Source organism: Nycticebus coucang, chromosome 10 (genome assembly GCF_027406575.1).
Source record: "Nycticebus coucang isolate mNycCou1 chromosome 10, mNycCou1.pri, whole genome shotgun sequence".
NCBI lineage: Eukaryota > Metazoa > Chordata > Mammalia > Primates > Lorisidae > Nycticebus > Nycticebus coucang.
The window spans coordinates 51022414-51044474 of NC_069789.1; the positions used below are offsets into that span (position 1 = coordinate 51022414).

At 38.2% G+C, this 22061-nt stretch overlaps 1 protein-coding gene across 3 annotated transcripts in view; it reads left to right on the forward strand.

Moving 5' to 3' along the window:
* Positions 1 to 22061, forward strand: part of KCNH1 (potassium voltage-gated channel subfamily H member 1) — a 505651-nt gene that overhangs the window by 123988 nt on the left and 359602 nt on the right. Inside the window, exon 6 of one of the 3 annotated variants that reach the window (XM_053607618.1) lies at positions 17089 to 17562. The exons of 1 other annotated variant lie outside the window; for it this stretch is intronic. In XM_053607618.1, the coding sequence (XP_053463593.1) occupies positions 17089 to 17562 (474 nt within the window). The remainder of the gene's footprint in view (positions 1 to 17088; positions 17563 to 22061) is intronic. One more of the 3 variants, XM_053607619.1, reaches the window with a different exon arrangement.

The window sequence follows — 22061 nt, forward strand, 5'->3', positions numbered from 1 at the left end:
TAATGTTCCTTTTGCACTTGAAAAGAATGTAGATTCTCTTATTGGGGAGAGCGTTCTATAAATGTTGATTAAATTCCATTGGTTGATGGCATGTTGAATTCTTCTATATCCTTGCTAATTTTCTATCTTATTGCGCTACCAGGAGTTGCTCTTTTAGGTGTTGAGAGAGGTATATTGTGAATCTATTTCTCCTTTTCAGTCTATCAGTTTTTGCTTCACATATTTTGCAGCTTTTTTGTTTGGTACATACACATTACATTTTGTCTTCTTGGTAGATTCTTTTATCATTATGTAATGTGCTTTACTGTTTCTGTGTTCAGAAAATTTCTATTGTAGAGCAACAATTACAGGATAATTTCTATTGTCTTATCTTCAAGGTCACTAATATTTTTCCTCCATCCCTTTCATTTTATTTTTGAACCTATCCATTGGATATTTTATATTTGTTATTGCATTTTTTGGTTTTAAAATTTCCATTTGTTTCTTTATATCTTCTCTTTCTTTTCTGAGACATTCTGCATTTTTCATTTGTTTTAAACCTGTTTATAATTTCTTATAAAAGCATTTTCATTATGGCTGCTTAAAAATCTTTATCAGGTATTTCTGATATCTCTGTCATCTTGGTGTTGACATCTACTGATTATTTTTTTTTCATTCAGTTTGATATCTTCCTGGTTGTTGATTTTTAATTGAAATTTGGGCTCCGAATCTTAAAAGTTTTTTTTTTTAGGTGACTTCCATTAATACTTACATGGCATAGTAAGGGATAGACATCCCATTATTTGTGCTGGGTTGGGGTAAAAGTATGGATTTCTCCCTTAGCCTCCTTTGACACTTTGAGGGGGTGCTCCTTCTCGTTATTTCTGGGTATGTGTGGGAGTTCCAGCATCCCTCTAAGCTTACACTGATCCTTCCCTGGGTTGTGGTAAGTTACAGGTAGCCTCCTGACTGATGGGCAATGGTGAAAATCCTAACTTTCCTCTATGCTTTCTCTTACTATCCCATTGGAGAGGGGGAGGTACCTCATTACTGCTGGGTTGGGGTGAGAATCCAGCTCCTTACCTCTCAGGCATGGTATACCCCAGTAGTTGGGTACTTCATAATAGCCTCACAAAGGAGGAATTCTAGTCTTCCTAGTAGGCACTTTCTAGCTTGGGAAAGAGTGAGGACCACAACTTTTTCTGATGTGTGGAGCTCTAGTAGAGTGGTTATTGCCTAACAGTTTTCTGTCTTTTGAGGCTATCCCTTTCCCAGTCCTTTGGCTGTAGAGAGGAAGTTTTGTTGGGATTCTTATTATCTGTACTCCTTGGCATTTCCAGGTTTCTGGCTTCTTCAACTCTAATTCTAGGATATATGAGGCGAAAAGAAAACTCAGGGGATTCACCACAGTGTCATTCCTAGCCAGTTTGAGTTTTTATTTCTACCTTTCAGACTCTTTTGTTTGTTTTATGTATAATTTCAGGGTCTTTAGTTATACTTAGACTCAATAATAGGGAAAAATATATCTATTATTGTTTTTTCAGAAGCAGAAGTCCCATTAAGTTGATTCTATTTGCTTTGTTCTTTGAAGCTGGTTTTCTTTCCCGCTTGAGGCCTCAGGTTCCAATTTCCCTTAATCAAACTTGTGTGAATTCCTTTTCATGGAGAGAAATTAAAATCTCAAGCCTTTGGAGGGGTAAATTCATACTGTGGATTTCTTTCTGAGCTTTCCTTTCTTTGTAAGGCCTAGGGCTGACCAAAGATGAAACAGAGATATTCATCTGATTTTATATATACTTTAACTAAAATATCTTTAACCTCGAGAGCAGTGACTTTCAACTGTTGTGCTGTGGTACACTGGTGTGCCATGAGAGGATCTTAGGTGTGCTATGAAAATTCTTAAAGATCATTAATTAAATTATAATTATTATACCTTTAATTTCTTTTGAAAATACTCTTTTTTTACTCTTTTTTTTTTTTTTTTGTAGAGACAGAGTCTCACTGTACTGCCCTTGGGTAGAGTGCCGTGGCATCACACGGCTCACAGCAACCTCTAACTCTTGGGCTTACCCGATTCTCTTGCCTCAGCCTCCCGAGCAGCTGGGACTACAGGCGCCCACCACAACGCCCGGCTATTTTTTTGTTGCAGTGTGGCCGGGGCTGGGTTTGAACCCACCACCCTCGGCATATGGGGCCGGCACCCTACTCACTGAGCCACAGGCGCCGCCTTTACTCTTTTTTTCGAGGAGCGTAATTTAAGTATAACATGGAAGTTTAACTAGAGGTTCAAATATGCTGTGAGATAGAAAAGGTTGAAAAACACTGATCTAGAGGTGAAAAACATATTCCGTGGCCAGGCATGATTTCTCATGCCTATAATACCCATACCTACAGAGGCCAAGGCAGGAGGATCCCTTGAGGCCAGGAGTTCAAGACCAGCCTGGGCAACACAGGGAGACTACATCTCAAAAAAAGGTAAAAAAAGTTCCCATGAAGAAAGAGAAAGTTTCACCTAGAGATTTATGAGAACCTGTAAGTGGTACAGTGGAGCAGCTATGATGCACCTACCAGCTTGAGCTGGTATCAGAAGGCATAGCTTTTTGCCTTTGACTAATGTGGGTGAAACCCATTGTTGACACTGTCTTGATGTTCTTCCTGCACAGAGTCTACCTTAAATGCATAAGTTACCCAGGGAAATGTAACCTTGCTCTGGTGCAGCATGTGTCTAGAATCTAGCTAGACCTGTTTTGTGACCCTGGCTCCATCTCCTGCTCGTTATATGACTATATAGTTCAGTCCTTCACTTAAAAGCAGTCCTGTAGTGTCTACTCTCAGCCAGCCACCCTCTGGGCTTATGGAATACTGTAGTGCGTACTCTTTACTGCTGTCTTACGTTCTCCTTCTAAACATCAGCAAGTCCTGCTGGCTATATTTCAAAAACATATCCAAAATTGGACTGCTTTTCTCTGTCATCCCTTCTTTTTCTCAGGATTTTGTAGTAAGTACTCTGATTCTGTTAATTCTCTAATTCTTTGTTCCAATTCATCATCTTCATAGCAGCCAGGGTTATCTTTTAAAAACATGCATCGGATTATTATTACTTTGTGTAAAATCCTCCAGTTACATCCAGCCTTACTGAGAATAAAATGTAACCCCGTCCAATGGTCCACGAGGTCCTGCATGGTCTGGTTCCTGCTTTCCTTTCCAAGCTCAACTTGCATCTGCCTCCCTCCCTACACACACACACACACACACACACACACACACACACACACACACACACACACACACACACACACACTCACTCTCTTTCTCTCTCTCAGTGTGCTTTAACCACATTGGATTTCTTTCTTTTGCTGAAAATATCAAGCTTATTTTACCTTGGGGTCATTGCGCCGGTTAAGCCTAGGATGATTTTTCCATACAAATTTGAATGGCAGTTTCTTTGTTGTCATTTAGGTTTAAATTCACTCTCTGTCCCTTCCTCCTTAAATCACATTCTGTTGAAGCCCTGTGTTCTCCTGGCTTCAGCCTCTTACTTTGTTCTTATTACAATTTGAAATAATCTTGATTTCTCTACCACACTGAGCTCCATGAGAGCAGGCATTGTGCTGTTTTCTTCATTGCTATGTGTCCAGTGCCTAGAACAGTTCCTGGCACAGAAATATCAATATATTAAAAAAAATTTAGGGCGGTGCCTGTGGCTCACTGGGTAGGGCACTGGCCCCATATACCAAGGGTGGTGGGTTCAGACCCAGCCCTGGCCGAATTGCAACAAGAAAATAGCTGGGTGTTGTGTCAGGTGCCTGTGGTCCCAGCTATTCGGGAGACTGAGGCAAGAGAATCGCCTAAGCCCAGGAGTTGGAGATTGCTGTGAGCAGTGTGACGCCGCAGCACTCTACTGAGGGTGATAAAGTGAGACTGTCTCTACAAAACAAACAAAAAACCCCCAAAATACCAAAAAAATTTTTAATCGATGCATAATAATTGTATATATTTATGAGATACATATGATATCTTGATACACATGTACAATGTGTAATAACCAAATCAGGGTAACTGAGATATCTGTTACCTCAAACATTTTTCATTTCTTTGTGCTGGGAACATTCAAGATCCTCTCTTCTAGTTATTTTGAAAAACACCATAAATTGTTGATATAGTCACCCTATATGCTATATAACACTAGAACACATTCTTCCTATCTAGCTGTAATTTTTTTTTTTTCTTTTCTTCTTTTTTTTTATTGTTGGGAATTCATTGAGGGTACAATAAGCCAGGTTATACTGATTGCAATTGTTAGGTAAAGTCCCTCTTGCAATCATGTCTTGCCCCCATAAAGTGTGACCCACACCAAGGCCCCACCCACCTCCCTCCTTCCCTCTTTCTGTTTCCCCCCACATAACCACAATTGTCATTAATTGTCCTCATATCAAAATTGAGTACATAGGATTCATGCTTCTCCATTCTTGTGATGCTTTACTAAGAATAATGTCTTCCACATCCATCCAGGTTAATACGAAGGATGTAAAGTTTCCATTTTTTTTAATGGCTGAATAGTATTCCATGGTATACATATACCACAGCTTGTTAATCCATTCCTGGGTTGGTGGGCATTTAGGCTGTTTCCACATTTTGGCGATTGTAAATTGAGCTGCAATAAATAGTCTAGTACAAGTGTCCTTATGATAAAAGGATTTCTTTCCTTCTGGGTAGATGCCCAGTAATGGGATTGCAGGATCAAATGGGAGGTCTAGCTTGAGTGCTTTGAGGTTTCTCCATACTTCCTTCCAGAAAGGTTGTACTAGTTTGCAGTCCCACCAGCAGTGTAAAAGTGTTCCCTTCTCTCCACATCCACGCCAGCATCTGCAGTTTTGAGATTTTGTGATGTGGGCCATTCTCACTGGGGTTAGATGATATCTCAGGGTTGTTTTGATTTGCATTTCTCTAATATATAGAGATGATGAACATTTTTTCATGTGTTTGTTAGCCATTCGTCTGTCGTCTTTAGAGAAAGTTCTATTCATGTCTCTTGCCCATTGATATAAGGGATTGTTGGCTTTTTTCATGTGGATTAATTTGAGTTCTCTATAGATCCTAGTTATCAAACTTTTGTCTGATTGAAAATATGCAAATATCCTTTCCCATTGTGTAGGTTGTCTCTTTGCTTTGGTTCTTGTCTCCTTAGCTGTACAGAAGCTTTTCAGTTTAATGAAGTCCCATTTGTTTATTTTTGTTGTTGTTGCAATTGCCATGGCAGTCTTCTTCATGAAGTCTTTCCCCAGGCCAGTATCTTCCAGTGTTTTTCCTATGCTTTCTTTGAGGATTTTTATTGTTTCATGCCTTAAATTTAAGTCCTTTATCCATCTTGAATCCATTTTTGTGAGTGGGGAAAAGTGTGGGTCCAGTTTCAGTCTTTTACATGTAGACATCCAGTTCTCCCAACACCATTTATTGAATAGGGAGTCTTTCCCCCAAGGTATGTTCTTGGTTGGTTTATCAAAGATTAGGTGGTTGTAAAATGTTAGTTTCATTTCTTGGTTTTCAATTCGATTCCAAGTGTCTATGTCTCTGTTTTTGTGCCAGTACCATGCTGTCTTGAGCACTATGGCTTTGTAGTACAGACTAAAATCTCGTATGCTGATGCCCCCAGCTTTATTTTTGTTACAGAGAACTGCCTTAGCTATACGGGGTTTTTTCTGGTTCCATACAAAACGCAGAATCATTTTTTCCAAATCTTGAAAGTACGATGTTGGTATTTTGATAGGAATGGCATTGAATAGGTAGATTGCTTTGGGAAGTATAGACATTTTAACAATGTTGATTCTTCACATCCATGAGCATGGTATGTTCTTCCATTTGTTAATATCCTCTGCTATTTCCTTTCTGAGGATTTCATAGTTTTCTTTATAGAGGTCCTTCACCTCCTTCGTTAGGTATATTCCTAGGTATTTCATTTTCTTTGAAACTATGGTGAAGGGAGTTGTGTCCTTAATTAGCTTCTCATCTTGACTGTTATTGGTGTACACAAAGGCTACTGACTTGTGGACATTGATTTTATATCCTGAAACATTACTGTATTTTTTGATGACTTCTAGGAGTCTTGTGGTTGAGTCTTTGGGGTTCTCTAAGTACAAGATCATGTCGTCAGCAAAGAGGGAGAGTTTGACCTCCTCTGCTCCCATTTGGATTCCCTTTATTTCCTTGTCTTGCCTAATTGTATTGGCTAGAACTTCCAGCACTACGTTGAATAGTAAAGGTGACAGAGGACAACCTTGTCTGGTTGCAGTTCTAAGAGGAAAAGCTTTGCGTTTTACTCCATTCAGTAAAATATTGGCTGTGGTTTTGTCGTAGATAGCTTCAATCAGTTTTAGAAATGTGCCACCTATGCCTATACTCTTCAGTGTTCTAATTAGAAATGGATGCTGGATTTTATCAAATGCTTTTTCTGCATCTATTGAGAGGATCATGTGATCTTTATTTTTGCCTCTGTTAATATGGTGGATAACGTTTATAGACTTGCGTATGTTAAACCAGCCTTGCATCCCTGGGATGAAGCCTACTTGATCATGATGAATGACTTTTTTGATGATAGGCTGTAATCTATTGGCTAGGATTTTGTTGAGAATTTTTGCGTCTATGTTCATGAGTGAGATTGGTCTGAAATTCTCCTTTTTGTTTGGGTCTTTTCCTGGTTTTGGTATCAGGGTGATGTTCGCTTCATAGAATGTGTTGGGGAGCACATTCTCAAATTATTCCTCAATTTTTTGGAATAATTTCTGCAGTACAGGAATAAGCTTTTCCTTGAAGGTTTGATAGAATTCTGGAGTGAAGCCATCTGGACCAGGGCATTTTTTGGTTGGAAGATTTTTTATTGTTTCTTTTATCTCAGTGCTTGAAATTGGTCTGTTCAGGAGCTCTATTTCTTCCTGGCTGAGTCTAGGGAGAGGGTGTGATTCCAAATATTGATCCATTTCCTTCACATTGTCAAATTTCTGGGCATAGAGTTTCTGGTAGTATTCAGAGATGATCTCTTGTATCTCTGTGGGATCCGTTGTTATTTCCCCTTTATCATTTCTGATTGAGGTTACTAGAGATTTTACTTTTCTATTCCTCGTTAGTCTGGCCAATGGTTTATCTATTTTATTTATTTTTTCAAAAAACCAACTCCTTGTTTCATTAATTTTCTGAATGATTCTTTTGTTTTCAATTTCATTGATCTCTGATTTGATTTTGGATATTTCTTTTCTTCTACTGGGTTTAGGCTTAGATTGTTCTTCTTTTTCCAATTCCATAAGATCTCTTGTGAGAGTGTTGATGTGCTCTCTTTCTGTTTTTCGAATGTAGGCATCTAAAGCGATGAATTTTCCTCTCAAAACTGCTTTTGCAGTATCCCACAGGTTTTGGTAGCTTGTGTCTTCATTGTTGTTATGCTTAAGGAAGTTAATGATTTCCTGTTTTATTTCTTCCTTCTTCCATCTGTTATTCAACAGAAGATTGTTTAGTTTCCATGCCTTTGGGTGGGGTCGAGCATTTTTGTTAGAATTGAGTTCCACCTTTAGTGCCTTATGGTCTGAGAAGATACAAGGTAAAATTTCAATTCTTTTGATTCTGTTGATATTTGTTTTGTGTCCCAGGATATGATCAATTTTGGAGAATGTTCCATGGGGTGATGAGAAGAATGAATATTCTTTATCTTTGGGATGGAGTGTTCTATATGCGTCTATCAAGCACAGTTGTTCTAGGGTCTCATTTAAGTCTCTTATATCCTTGTTTAATTTCTTTTTAGAGGATCTGTCCAGCTCTGTAAGAGGAGTGTTAAAGTCCCCTGTTATGATGGTATTATCAGATATCATATTGCTCAGACTGAGTAAGGTCTGTTTCAAGAATCTGGGAGCATTTAAATTGGGTGCATAGATATTTAGAATTGAAATGTCTTCTTGTTGTATTTTTCCCTTGACCAATATAAAGTGACCATCTTTGTCTTTTTTGACTTTAGTTGCTTTAAATCCACATGTATCTGAAAATAAGATTGCAACTCCTCTTTTCTTCTGAATTCCATTTGCCTGAAAAATTGTCTTCCAACCCTTGACTCGGAGCTTGAATTTGTCTTTTGAAGCCAGGTGTGTTTCTTGCAGACAGCAAATGGATGGCTTGTGTTTTTTAATCCAGTCAACCAATCTATGTCTCTTCAGTGGGGAATTCAAGCCATCAACATTTATTGAGATAATTGATAAGTGTGGAGGTATTCTATTCGTCTTATTTGGTGAGAGTCCATTGCTTAGTTTCATCTTTTGCATCAGTGTGGAGGTTTGGTTCTGTCCTTTAATTTCTGAGTTCTTCCTTTGCTGCTGATCCATTGTGGTGGTCAGTGTGCAGTACAGGTTGAAGTATTTCCTGTAGAGCTGGTCTTGTTGTGGCGAATTTCCTCAATGTTTGTATATCCGTAAATGATTTGATTTCTCTGTCAATTTTGAAGCTTAGCTTAGCAGGGTACAGAATTCTGGGCTGGAAATTGTTCTGTTTAAGTAGATTAAAGGTAGATGACCATTGTCTTCTTGCTTGGAAAGTTTCATTAGAGAAGTCTGCGGTCACTCTGATGGATTTGCCCCTGTAGGTCAACTGGCGCTTACTCCTGGCAGCTTGCAGAATCTTTTCTTTTGTCTTGACTTTGGACAGGTTCATCACAATGTGTATTGGAGAAGCTCAGTTAGAGTTGAGGCGACCTGGGGTCCAATAGCCCTCTGAAAGCAGTGTGTCAGAATCTTTGGTGATATTTGGGAAATTTTCTTTTATAATTTTCTCTAGTATGGCTTCCATTCCTCTGGGGCATTCTTCTTCCCCTTCTGGGATTCCTATAACTCGTATGTTGGAACGCTTCATAAAGTCCCATAATTCTGACAGTGAACGTTCTGCTTTCTCTCTCTTCTTTTCTGCCTCTTTTACTATCTGAGTTATCTCAAGAACTTTGTCTTCTACCTCTGAAATTCTTTCTTCTGCATGTTCTAACCTGTTGCTGATACTTTCCATTGCATCTTTAAGTTCCCTGATTGACTGTTTCAGTTCCTTCAGCTCTGCTATATCCTTTTTATATTCTTCATATCGTTCATCTCTTATTTGATTCTGTTTTTGGATTTCCTTTTGGTTATTTTCCACTTTATTAGCAGTTTCCTTCATTGTTTCCATCATTTCTTTCATTGTTTTCAGCATGTGTATTCTAAATTCCCTTTCTGTCATTCCTAACATTTCTGTATAGGTGGAATCCTCTACAGTAGCTACCTCATGGTCCCTTGGCGGGGTTGTTCTGGACTGGTTCTTCATGTTGCCTGGAGTTTTCTGCTGATTCTTCCTCATGGGTGATTTCTTTTATCTGTTGCCTTGCCCTAATTTTCCTTTCACTTCCTCTTGCTCTTTAAGTTCTCGTGCCTGTGGACTAAGGGTTACAGGACCAGAAGGGTGAGAAGGTTGAAGAGCAAAAAAGGGATGAAAGAAAGGAGGACCGAGTGATAAGAAAGAAAAAAAAAGAAAAATAGAGAAAGGAGAGGGGTTGGGTAAAAGGAATATTGACAAAAAGAAGAGAGGCACAGAAAGAGGGAGACAGAGCAATATAGGTGTACAGTAGGGTACTTTGACAGAACCTTAAAAAAAAAAACCACCTGTAGTGTTGCCCAGTGGGGTGGTTCCCTTGAGGTCAGCAGCTCTTTGCTAACCTGATCAGACACAGTACCGCACCTCCACCACGTAGAGAGGAAAGACAAAAATGCTATAAATGAAACCAAAACAAGCAAACAGAATACTTTATGGGATAAAATTGGCTGGAAAACCCAAATAATAGCAGTAGAAACACTAACAAAAATGAAGTTCTAATTATTGAAATAGGCAGCAATGGGAAATTATAATTAAACTAGAAAAATTGAGAAAGAAAAAGGATCTGTATTGAAAAGGCTGAACTTAAAAAACAAAACAACAATCCACAACATCAAAATAAACAAAAAAAACAACCAAACCAAAGGAAAAAAAAAAAAACACAACCAAAAACAAAGCAGTATGTATATGTTATTGAATATTGTCTGGGCAACATGTGGTCTTTTGGGGTATGAGATGTTAATCACAGTTCTGATACGACTGGAGGCTGCTATTTCTCAAACCCCAGCAGGTAGACACCCTAAATCTCTCTTCAGCCCAGTTAAAAGGCACTTTGAACTTGTTCACTTACTGAGCAGAAGCTTTCTCAGGGAGTGTTTGTCGCTGGAATCACTGCTGAAGTGGCTATCCACTTACCCTGTGTGTCGAAACTGGTCTCCCTCTGCCCCCGAGGGTTAGGGCTGCAAGGTGGCTCAGACCCCGCCCTTAGGCTACTTGGTCGCTGGGTTACCAGCTCCCACCCAATTCCAGTTCTGCGACCCTGAGGGCGGAGCTTGCCGGGGCAGATCGCTCACAATGTCTGCTTGTGACCCAGAGCCAAACACTATTAGCTCCGTCTGGCCCAGCAGCTCAGACTGGGGCCCTAGACAAAGGACAAAGTTCTCCACACTCCCGGTCAGGCTCTCCCCAAGGCAGTTCAGCTGAGTGCCAGGTACAAAGACACCAAAACAGTTCACAGGTAAGGCCTTTCTGGTTTGCAGTCTCACTGCTACTGAACTTACAGTTGCCGGCGGGTTTAGACGGATTGAACACACGCGACCACTTGCCGGTTTTCCACTGTTTTAGTCCTCCTCTTGGGGTCCAGAAGTCTCTCGCTGACTCCCTGTATCCTCTCAGGGGTGATGATAGGCAGATCCCACCAGCCAGAGATGCCTGGAGTTGTATATCCCCAGACTCACAGTGCCCAGATGCAAGGAAGCTGTTACTCGGCTGCCATCTTGCTCCGCCTCCTCTAGCTGTAATTTTTAAAAAATTTATTTATTCTATTGATACATATTAGGTATATATTTTCTTGGTATGTGTAATAATCTGATACAGTCACATAATGAAATAAAGATAATTGGGATATCCATTACCTTAAATATTTATCTTTTTTTTAGCTATGACTTTGTACCCATTAACCAACCTCTTCCTTTTCCTCTCTAAGCCCTTCCCTTCCCAGCCTCTGGTAACCACTATTCTACTCTCTACTTCTATGAGATCAGCTTTTTAAAGCTCTCACATATAAGTCAGAAAAGGCTGTATTTGTCTTTCGTACCTGGCTTATTTAACTTAACACAGTGGTTCTCAAATTTCCTAATGCCATGATGTAGTTTCATTGTTACAAAGGGGTTGTGACTCACAGGTTGAGAACCGCTGATAACATAATATCCTCGAGGCTTATCCATGTTGCCTCAAATAATGATATATCTTTCTTTTTTATGACCGAATATTCAGATGCTTATGTATATGACATTTTTTTTTTTTGTCCATTCATTCATTGATGGACACTTAGGTTGATTCCTTACCTTGGCTATTGTGAATAGTGCAGATGTCAATTGGATGTATAGATTTCATTTCCTTTGAATATATACCTAGTAGTGGGATTGCTGGATCATATGGTAGTTCTATTTTAGTTTTTTGAGGAACCTTCATTGTGGTTTCTATAATGGCTGTGCTAATTTACATTTCTACTAACAGCATATAAGAGTTCCATTTTCTCCATATCTTCAAAAGCATTTTTTTTGTCTTTTTGATAATAACCATTTTTAGCTGAGGTAAGATGACTTATTGAGTTTTTGATTTGCATTTCTCTGGTTATTAGTGAAATTGAACATTTTTCATGTATCTGTTGAGTATTTGTATGTTTTCTTTCAAGAAATATCTATCCAGATTATTTGCCCATTTTAAACTCACTTTTTGTTTTGCTGTTGATTTCTTGTATATTCTGGATATTACTCTCTTATTGTATGGGTAGTTTGCAAATATTTTTTCCCATTCAGTAGGTTGTTTCTTCACTCTGTTAACTATTTATTTTGCTATGTACAGCTTTTTAGTTTGACATAATACCATTTGTCTGTTTTTGCTTTTGTTCCTTATACTTTTTTTTTTTTACAGTTTATGGCCGTGGCTGGGTTTGAACCTGCCACCTCTGGCATATGGGGCCAGCGCCCCACTCCTTTGAGCCACAGGTGCTGCCTGTTCCTTATACTTTTGAAGTCTTACTCTAAAACTTTTTGCTCAGGCCAATGTTCTGAAACATTTCTCCTATGTTTTCTCCTGGAAGTTTCATAGTTTGGGGTTTTACATTTACTCTTCAATCCATTTTCAGTTGGTTTTTATATATGATAAAAGATAGGGGTCTAGTTTTATTCTTTTGCATATGGATAATCAGTTTTCCCAGTACCATTTATTGAAGAGACTATTCTTCCCTGAGTGAGCATTTTTGGTACCTTCGTTAAAAATCAGTTGTCTGTAAATGTATGGATTTAGTTCTGGGTTCTTTTTTTCTGTTTCACTGGTCTCTGTGTCTGTTTTATGCCAGTACAATGCTGTTTTGCTTACTATAGTCGTGTGTTGTATGTTTTGAAGTCAGGTATTATGATGCCACCAGCTTTGTTCTTTTTGCTGAGGACACTTTGGCTCTTCAGAGTCTTTATGATTCCATATAAATTATAGGATTTTTTTTTTTTTTGCAGTTTCTGGCCGGGGCTGGGTTTGAATCTACCATCTCCAGCATATGGGACCGGTGCCCTACTCCTGGAGCCACAGGCACCGCCCCGGATTTTTTTTATTTCTTAGAAGAATGTCATTGGTATTTTGATAGACATTGCATCTAATCTGTAGATTGTTTTAAGAAGTATAGACATTTTAATAATATTAATTCTTCTAGTTCATGAACATGGATGGTATATATTTACTTCTTATTATGTCCTTTTCAATTTTTTTCATCAATGTTTTACAGTTTTCCTTGCAGAGATCTTCCACCTCTCTGGTTAAATTTATTCCTATGTATTTTTTTTTTTTTGTAGCTATTGTAAATGGGATTTTTCTCTTGATTTTGTTTTCAGATTGCATGTTATTGGTGTATAGAAACATTACTGATTCTTGTATGTTGATTTTCTATCCAGAAACTTTACTCAGCTTGTTTGAGTTCTAACAGGGTTTTTATTGTTTATTTTTATTTTTGGTAGAGTCTTTATGCTTTTCTAAATGTAAAATCATGACTGCAAACAGGGACAATTTGACCTCCTCTTTCCTAGTTTGGATGCCCTTTATTTCTTTCTATTGCCTGATTGCTCAGGTTAGGACATCAATTACTATGTTGAATAAAAGTGGTGAAAACAGTCTTCCTTGTCTTTTTATGGATATTAGAGAATAGGATTTCAACTTTTCCCTGTTCAGTATGATGTTAGTTATATGGTTTTGTCATATATGGCCTTTATCATTTTGAGGTATGTTACTTTTATACTTAATTTGTTGAGTTTTTATTATGAAGGGATATTGAATTTTAATAAATGCTGTTTCTATGCTGAGATGATCTTTTTTTTCCTATTCCTATTGTTGATATGAGGTAGCATATATTAATTTGTTTGCTAGTATTTCATTGAGGAGTTTTACATTTGTGTTCATCTGGTATATTAGCTCTCTCTCTTTTTCATTCTCTCTCTTTCTCTCTCTCTCTTGTCCTTATCTCCTTGTGGTATCCTGGTAATTCTAGTCTTGTAGATTGAGTTTGGAAGATGACCTCCCTTCAATTTTTGGGAATAGTTTAAGAATTGGTACTAGTTCTTCTCTAAAAGTTTGGTAGAATTCAACAGCGAACCCATGTGGTCCTGGGCTTTTGTCTTTTGGGATATTTTTTATTATTGATTAGATCAGTCAAATACCTGTTATTTGTCCGTTCAGGTTTTCACTTTCTTCTTGTTCAGTCTTGGTAGGTGGTATCTGTCTAGGAATTTATCCATTTCCAATTTGTTGGTGTATAGCTTTTCATAATAGTCTCTAATGAGCCTTTGTATTTTTGTAGTATGAGTTGTAATGTCTCTTTTTTAAAATTTGATTTTATTTATTTGGGGTTTCTTTATTTTTTTTTGGTCTAGTAACGGTTTGCCAATCTTGTTAATCTTTTAGTCTCAATTTCATTTATTTTAGCTCTTTATTATTTCTTACCTTCTATTAATTTTAGGTTTGATTTGTTCTTTTCTAGTTTCTTGAGGTGCATAATTAGATTGTTTATTTTAACTTTTTCTAGTTTGTTAATGTAGATGTTCGTTGCTATGTACTTTCCCCTTAATACTGCTTATTCTATATTCTAGGGGTTGGGTATGTCGTATTTCCATTTTCATTTGTTTCAAGACATTATTAAATTTTCTTCATAATTTCTGTATTCCTCCGTTGGTCATTGAAGAGCATGTTGTTTAATTTACATTTATAGTAGACCTTTTTTTTTTTTGCAGTTTTTGGCGAGAGCTGGGTTTCAACCTGCCACCTCCAGCATATGGGGCCTAGTGTCCTACTCCTTTGAGCCACAGGTGTCGCCCTACAGTAGACCTTCTTAAGTTGACCTAATTTTCATAGACCAGACATGTACCATATATATGTATCAGTACAGTGGGCTTAGTTCCTCATGTTGACCACTTCTATATGTTGTCAACATTAACAAACTGATCAGTTTGTTAATAAACCCTCGGTGGTCAATTTACAGAGGTTCTACGATATTTGTAATGTTTCCAAACTCTATGTGTTATTGATTTTTATTTTTCTTTCATTGTGATCAGGAAAGATTCTTTTTTTTTTTTTTCCTCAGTGGCATAGATAAATTATTTTTACTATTTTCGCCCTGTAATATTTATAAACCAAAAGTATTTGATACTAAGTCCTCTTTTCAACATTAAAATCAGGAAAAAAAATATATCAAATAAAGATTCTTAAGATACAAGAATTGAAATATCATTATACCTTAAATTTTGGAGGCATAGTCCCCAAAATCCTACCAATATCTTTTTCCCAGTATTGTCTTAGCTATAATTATACATTTATTTTTACTTATAAATTTCTGTCAGCTTCTTGACTATGGCTTATTGTCTACATCTTTTTTTTTTTTTATTGTTGGGGATTCATTGAGGGTACAATAAGCCAGGTTACACTGATTGCAATTGTTAGGTAAAGTCCCTCTTGCAATCATGTCTTGCCCCCATAAAGTGTGACACACACCAAGGCCCCACCCCCCTCCCTCCGTCCCTCTTTCTGCTTTTCCTCCCCCCATAACCTTAATTGTCATTAATTGTCCTCATATCAAAATTGAGTACATAGGATTCATGCTTCTCAATTCTTGTGATGCTTTACTAAGAATAATGTCTTCCACTTCCATCCAGGTTAATCCGAAGGATGTGAAGTCTCCATTTTTTTTAATAGCTGAATAGTATTCCATGGTGTACATATACCACAGCTTGTTAATCCATTCCTGGGTTGGTGGGCATTTAGGCTGTTTCCACATTTTGGTGATTGTAAATTGAGCTGCAATAAATAGTCTAGTACAAGTGTCCTTATGATAAAAGGATTTTTTTCCTTCGGGTAGATGCCCAGTAATGGGATTGCAGGATCGAATGGGAGGTCTAGCTTGAGTGCTTTGAGGTTTCTTCATACTTCCTCCCAGAAAGATTGTACTAGTTTGCAGTCCCACCAGCAGTGTAAAAGTGTTCCCTTCTGTCCACATCCACGCCAGCATCTGCAGTTTTGAGATTTTGTGATGTGGGCCATTCTCACTGGGGTTAGATGATATCTCAGGGTTGTTTTGATTTGCATTTCTCTAATATAAAGAGATGATGAACATTTTTTCATGTGTTTGTTAGCCATTCGTCTGTCATCTTTAGAGAAGGTTGTATTCATGTCTCTCGCCCATTGATATAAGGGATTGTTGGCTTTTTTCATGTGGATTAATTTGAATTCTCTCTAGATCCTAGTTATCAAGCTTTTGTCTGATTCAAAATATGCAAATATCCTTTCCCATTGTGTAGGTTGTCTCTTTGCTTTGGTTATTGTCTCCTTAGCTGTACAGAAGCTTTTCAGCTTAATGAAGTGATTCTTAATATGGATTTGACTTTTAAAAATTTAAGACTTAGGCCAGATGTGGTGGATTATGCCTATAATTCCAGCACTTTGGAGGCCAAGGTGGGTGGATTGCCTAGCTCATGAGTTTGAGACCAGCCTGCACCAGAGCTAGACCCAGTCTCTAAAAATACCTGGGTGCCTGTAGTCTCAGCTACTTGGGAGACTATAGGTTGCTATGAGCTAAGATGCCATGGCACTCTACTGAGGGTGACCAAGTGAGAATCTGTCTTAAAAAACAAAAAAGGATTTAAGACTTATAAGTGTGTACTTTACCCAGAATATGTGCATTGTACCAGCTAGGTGTAAATTGACTTAACCCTTCTCCCACCTTTTGGATTTCCATTGAGTTTTACCTCCGTGTGTGCATAAAATGTACAAAAGCAAATTATGTAACCAAAACATGTGTATCTCTATAATATTCTGAAATAAAAGAAACTCAATATAAAAAAAATTAAGACTTATTTTGTGGAGTAACTTATGGTCTATTCAGTAAAGTATTCCATTGCTGATGAGAAGAATGTGTACTCTGCAATTTTTTGGTGAAGTCAGATTAATAAATATTTGTTGCATAAAGTTCCTTAAGTTTTAGAGTCTCAGTTGTTCATTTGTCATATAGAATAATAATTGGTTAGTAAATCAAAGTTTGTGGTTGGGTGTGGTGGTGTGTAGCTTTAGTCCCAGTTATTCTGGAGACTGAGACAGGAATATTGCTTGAGCCTGGGAGTTTGAGGTTACAGTGAGCCATAATTGTGCTACTGTACTCCAGCCTGGGGAACACAGAGAAACCCTGTCTCTTAAAAAACAACAAAAAAAGGCCAAGTTGTACTTAGAATTAAGTGAGATAATAAATGTATATGATTTACTACAATGCTTAGCTCACAGTAAGTGAAACAGTAGTTTGTCATTGTTTCATTATGATTATTTTTATTATAATATTTGCTTCCATTCTCCTGTGTTCTTCTCATGCCTGTTATTACACCCAGTAAACCATCCAGAGTATTATGAGCATTTGGGAGTTACAAATGCTAACTGGTTAGATACTTGCATTTAAATCCTAACTTAGTTCTCTCTTGGCCATGTTTTCCTGTGCAGGTCCTGCAGCTGGGCTCAGACATCCTTCCCCAATACAAGCAAGAGGCGCCAAAGACTCCCCCTCATATCATCTTACATTACTGTGTTTTTAAGACCACATGGGATTGGATCATCTTGATCTTGACCTTCTATACAGCCATCTTGGTCCCTTACAATGTCTCCTTTAAAACCAGGCAGAACAATGTGGCCTGGCTGGTTGTGGATAGCATCGTGGATGTCATCTTTTTGGTGGATATTGTGCTCAATTTTCATACCACCTTTGTTGGACCAGCGGGGGAGGTGATTTCTGACCCCAAACTTATCCGCATGAACTACTTGAAGACGTGGTTTGTGATTGACCTTCTGTCCTGTTTGCCATATGATGTCATCAACGCTTTTGAGAACGTGGATGAGGTTAGTGCCTTTATGGGTGATCCAGGGAAGATTGGTTTTGCCGATCAGATTCCACCACCACTGGAGGGGAGAGAGAGTCAGGTACATCCCTCAAATCTCAGACCTTGTTGTCATGTCTTTAAAACTGAATTAAATGTGGGTGGTCAACAGCAGAGTAATTAAGTGGGTGGGAACTAGCATGACTGATGTCCAGAACAGAGGGAGCATGCTTAATTGATACCCTTGCCTGCTATTCCCATCCTTTGGAGGTTTGGTGGCTCTGCATGTCAGTGAATGGGTGTGGAAGAGACAAAAGGCTTACTCTTACTCCATGTGAGTGTCAGCCACTGGGTCAGGGGTGGTGGGACTGCAGGAGCAGAGATATGCATGACTATTGCACTGGTGAATCTTATACTTGGTATTCAGTTCCTGAATGTTTACTTATTTATTGGTTATTCTAATTATGGGTATTTTTCTTTTATCTTCTGTTGACCTTTACCTGTTTTCATAGCATTAACTCCTCATAACAGTAGTATCACTTTTTTCCTAACTTATTTTCTTCTTTCCTTCCTTCCTTCCTTCCTTCCTTCCTTTCTTCCTCCTTCCCTCTCTCCCTCCCTCTCTTCTCTCTCTCTTCCTCTCTCCTTTCCCCTCCCCTCTCCTCCTTCTCCTCCCCTTTTTCTTCTTTCTTTCTTTTCTTTTTTGCAAATTTCAGAATGAGTTATTTCTTTGCTAAAAATGAGTTTTGGAGGTGACAGTTTGCTAAGGTACTGAGACAGTAGCTATGGTTAAGAGAAGTGACATTTTTGGATTGCACTGCTGTTTTAGTCCCATTTGTGTTGCTAGAAAAGAATACCTGAGATTGGGTAATTTATAAAGGAAAAAGGTTTATTTGGCTGACAATTATGATGGCTGTAAAGTTCAAGATTGTACATCTGGTGAGGGCCTCAGTTTGCTTCCACTCACGGCAGAAGTTGAAGGGGCGCTGGCATGTGCAGAGATCACATGGTGAGAGAGGAAGCAAGAGAGAGAACATGAGAAAGGGGAGGTACTAGACTCTTTTTAATAACCTGTTCTCCCTTGAAATAATGGAATGAAAACCCACTAATCTCTGAAAGAGGGCATTAATCTATTCATGGAAGATCTGCCCCCATTACCCAAACACCTCCTATCAGGCCTACCTCCAACATTGGGGGTCAAATTTCAATATGATGTTTGGAGGGGACAAACATCCAAACCATAGCAACTATTTTAGATTGTTAGTCCTGCAGGCAATTGAACGAATTAAAAGAAGATAAAGTCCCTGTAAATGTGTTAGACTTATGACATGTTCAAACAGTTTGTCTGAATGGGTGTCTGGGACATGTTACAGCAAAAAGAACCAGTGGGCTGATTAGAGGGAATTTCTACTTTGAAAAAGCAAAGATATCAAGTCATTGCAAAGAAAAATATCTTATCTAGTTTGTGTTCTGTGGGAGTTGATATTCCTTTTTTGTAGAGAGGATTAAAGAGGATCCCATCATCTGTCTGTCTGGGTCGTTAACTGGGTGGGTAATCTAGGAGGCCACCTGAAGGCTGAGTTAAGGCATTGCACATTCTCAGGTCATGCTCCTAGGACTCAGCCTTGAAACAGTTGGAAGGAATGGCCTGCTCCCCGTGAGGAGATCATGACCTGGCCAATGACTCCATGTCTTACTGGTGGCATAATGATTCCTCTTTGCCATTAGAGTAGTACCAGCAGTGGGCAAGGACACTATCCTCTTCTCTGGGAGAACCAAGCTACCAACCACTTTTCTCTCCAGTGAAGAGTAACTCTTCCTACGAAATGCTGCTGAATGTAGAGCTGGAAGGAGAGAGTTTGGATGTTCATATGCTTTAGATCCAGAGTAGTCCCAGCTTTTATCTGTATGGTATGTTTTAATATACTTTAAAATCCCAAGGAGTAATTCTCTGGGTGGCTTTTGTGGATTTTATAGGGGGATTAAATGAGTCAAGACTGATCAGTTACAAGAGCAGAATCATCTCTAAAGTGAACGCTGAAATTCTTAAATATGAATTTTAGTACATGTTTGAAATGGTATTTGTCTCTGTAAGCACATTTCTAGAAAATTTTATGTTAGGAGGAAAATAACATTTTGGCTTAGGTAATTCAATCTAAAAGAGCTTCTTATGCAGACATGGAAAATGAAATTTAACTTGAAGAAACCATTTGAGTTTTTAAAGGAAACCATTTTCTATTTATAGCAATAGCACTAAAATTTTGCAAATAAATAGAACAGTTCTTCGGCTTCCACAGATTCTTATTAAAAATTGGCAGAACTACAAACACATATGTAAATGTGTCAAGATTACTTAGTAGGTTAACAGAACAGAGAGCTTCTCCTGAGGGATTGTGTATGTTGGGTTGGAACTCCTTTGCCATTATTTATGAGTACCCCCAAAGTGGTTTCTGATTTCTAGATTCATGAGATAGATCAGTGAATAGGAAAAGTGTCACTTATCTGTAGCTTTCTCATTTGTAAAGCTTTACTATCAAGACTCTTACTTCCATTTCTTGCTCATAAATAATAATGTAAATATTAGTTTATAGCTATAATTTGCTTCTCTAAAGATTTGATTATATATTTGATAGTTTATTATTTTTTTTATTGTTAAATCATAGCTCTGTACATTAGTGCAATTGCATGTACCCATTTTAAGATGCACCATAGATGTGGCCCCATCCATTACCCTCCCTTCACCAAAACCTCCCCCCTCCCTTCCCCTTCCTTGGCCCTTTCCCCATAGTCTTGTGCTATAGTTGGGTTATAGTCTTCATGTGAAAGCTATAATTTAGCTTCATAGTAGGGCTGAGTACATTGGATACTTTTTCTTCCATTCCTGAGATACTTTGCTAAGAAGAATATGTTCCAGTTCCATCCATGTAAACATGAAAGAGGTAAAGTCTCCATCTTTCTTTAAGGCTGCATAATATTCCATGGTATACATGTACCACAATTTGCTAGTCCATTCGTGGGTTGATGGGCACTTGGGCTTCTTCCATGACTTAGCAATTATGAATTGGGCTGCAATAAACATTCTGGTACAGATGTCTTTGTTATATTGTGATTTTTGGTCTTCTGGGTATAAACCTAGTAAAGGAATTATAGGATCGAATGGCAGGTCTATTTTTAGGTCTCTAAGTATTCTCCAAACATCCTTCCAGAAGGAACGTATTAGTGGGCATTCCCACCAGCAGTGTAGAAGTGTGCCCTTTCTTCCACATCCACGCCAACATTTCTGGTTTTGGGATTTTGTTATGTGGGCTACTCTTACTGGGGTTAGGTGATATCTCAAAGTAGTTTTGATTTGCATTTCTCTGATGATTAAGGATGATGAGCTTTTTTTCATGTGTTTGTAGATTGTGCGTCGGTCTTCTTTAGAGAAGTTTCTCTTCAAGTCCCTTGCCCACCCTGAGATGGGGTCACGTGTTCTTTTCTTGTTAATACGTTTGAGTTCTCTGTGGATTCTGGTTATTAGACCTTTATTGGAGGTATAACCTGCAAATATTTTCTCCCATTCTGAGGGCTGTCTCCTTGCTTTACTTACTATGTTCTTGGGTGTGCAGAAGCTTTTTGGTTTGATCAGGTCCCAGTAGTATATTTTTGATACTATTTCAATTGCCTGGGGAGTCCTCCTCATAAAATATTCACCCAGGCCGATTCCTTCAAGAGTTTTCCCTGCACTTTCTTCAAGTATTTTTATAGTTTCATGTCTTAAGTTTAAATCTTTTATCCAGTGAGAGTCTATCTTAGTTAATGGTGAAAGGTGTGGGTCCAGTTTCAATCTTCTACAGGTTGCCAGCCAGTTTACCGAGCACCATTTGTTAAATAGGGAATCTTTTCCCCACTGAATGTTTTTAATTGCCTTGTCAAAGATCAAATAAGGGTAAATAGCTGGATCCATCTCTTGGTTCTCTATTCTGTTCCAGACATCTACTTCTCTGCTTTTGTGCCAGTACCATGCTGTTTTGATCACTATGGATTTATAGTACAGTCTCAGGTCTGGAAGTATGATTCCTCCTGCTTTTTTTTTATTGCTCAGTAATGTTTTGGCTATTCAAGGTTTTTTCTGATTCCATATAAAACGAAGTATTATTTTTTCAAGATCTTTAAAGTATGACAATGGAGCTTTAATAGGAATTGCATTAAAATTATATATTGCTTTGGGCAGTATGGACATTTTAACAATGTTGATTCTTCCCAGCCATGAGCATGGTATGTTTTTCCATCTGTTAACATCTTCGGCTATTTCTTTTCTTAGAGTTTCATAGTTCTCTTTGTAGAGATCTTTCACGTCCTTTGTTAGGTATACTCCCAAATATTTCATCTTCTTTGGCACTACTGTGAAAGGAATAGAGTCCTTGACTGTTTGTTCAGCTTGGTTATTGTTGGTATATATAAAGGCTACAGATTTATGGGTGTTGATTTTGTAGCCTGAGACATTGCTATATTCCTTGATCACTTCTAAAAGTTTTGTAGTAGAATCCCTAGTGTTTTCCAGATACACGATCATATCATCTGCGAAGAGTGAAAGTTTGATCTCTTCTGACCCTATGTGGA